Here is a 1,569-nt window from a genome sequence, read left to right as displayed (position 1 = left end):
TCTGAGACTGGGTGTAACTACTACCGACTTACTTTGCTTTCACTCACAACACCAAAAGGAAGTTCAATACTGACAGGCAGGTTAGTCCTTCCATGCGTCTGCCCAATGCAGTCCTGATAGGCTCCCGGAGTGTCTGGCCCAGGTCCCGGCTCCAGACCTTGGTGCATCATCCTATGGAGCAGCATTTTCTGAGGATTTCTTGAGGTGTTGGAGCAAAGCTCCACAGCAGCAGTCCACCAGTGGGAAAGGTATTACTCCAAACTCCCTACTCAGAGCATCATGACAGAGTTCTAAGGTCGTCCTGGAGAGTACGGCTTGCCAGCAAACCCAGATTAAAAACTTCAGTAGAGAAATGTACTGCCGAAGCTTGTTTCTGTGTGTTTATTTTCCAAAGTGGGTCAAACTCTAAATCACAGCTTGATCTGCCAGCCCTGTGAGTTACCAACGGGTAGTCTGCCTTAGTGCACTACTGCTGATGGAACACTGGGTCTCACTGCCATTGTACCCACTCCCCTGGCCAGCCCAGCGTTGTACGCCACAGTGCCAGCCGAGAGTTGAGGGAAGAGGCCTGCAAGCCCACGGCCTGCTCGGTGGCACTGAGTATCTCAAAGCATGCAGACCCACTCTGGAACTGAGGCCAGGAGAGGATCTGGGGAGAAAGGAGTCTGTCCCAGGTCCCACGGTGGAGGGAGAGTCAAGAGCTCAAAGGCCTTCGCGTGACTCTACTGGCCATATCCCGCCAAGAGAAGTCTGTGTGACAGTGGTGAGCACCTGAACCAATAACATGGCTCTGTCGTTATAGGAAGATGAACAAGACACCCCCCAGCCATCTGTGCGTCCCTCTGTGTGATGCTATCATTAGATTTCCAGAGGGTTCACAAAAGGAGTAATTATGTGTATGTAATTACATTCTATATAACTGTGACAGACGTCAGCTGAGAAGCCACCTCACTCTGCACAAACTGCATCTCCTGTCTGGTCCTTGTCCCTGGAATCAGTTAACTCTGTGATGACCACAGACCCTGGGGGAACAGTATCAAGAGTGACAACATGGGGGACAATACCTACAGACCAGGGTCTAACGCTGGGCAGCACCACCTCATCCACAGTAGGTCTGGCATCATAGCTGCCAGGAAGCTGGCACATAGGGCACAGACGCTGGAGTTCACTGCCCCCCAGTGCGGACTCCACTGCAGCTGGAGAGGGTGACTTTACAGTCCAGAGCGGCACAGGCAGTTCATGTGTCTCAGCAAACAGGCCTTAAAGGACCCGAAAAGCTAACACACACACAGACTGCCAGAGACTGGGCTTTTAATCAAAGGGCACACTCTCTACCAAACAGGCCTCTGCAGTACCATGTGACTCAAAATTTCAAGAGGGTAGAAATGTTGGATTCCTTTTTCTCTTTAGGGTGTCATGTAGCCTGGACTGGCCTCAACTTACCACACAGCCAAGGGTAACGCTGAACTTGAGATCCCCCTGCCTACACCTTCTGCGTGCTAGGAATGCGAGGAGGCAGGTGTCACCACACGCGGGAGAGATGGTTTGGGGGATCTAACACAAAAGCGA

At 51.9% G+C, this 1,569-nt stretch overlaps 1 protein-coding gene across 1 annotated transcript in view; it reads right to left on the bottom strand.

Moving 5' to 3' along the window:
* Nucleotides 1–490: 490 nt before the first annotated feature.
* Nucleotides 491–1,569, bottom strand: part of LOC118572193 (dynein heavy chain 10, axonemal-like) — a 12,685-nt gene continuing 11,606 nt past the window's right edge. The window contains exon 5 of the mRNA XM_036171642.1: nt 491–649. Coding sequence (XP_036027535.1) covers nt 491–649 — 159 coding nt within the window. The remainder of the gene's footprint in view (nt 650–1,569) is intronic.

Source organism: Onychomys torridus, chromosome 22, assembly GCF_903995425.1.
Source record: "Onychomys torridus chromosome 22, mOncTor1.1, whole genome shotgun sequence".
NCBI classification, from domain to species: domain Eukaryota; kingdom Metazoa; phylum Chordata; class Mammalia; order Rodentia; family Cricetidae; genus Onychomys; species Onychomys torridus.
Note: the sequence above shows the minus strand (reverse complement) of the source record. Positions and strands in the feature narration are given on the sequence as shown.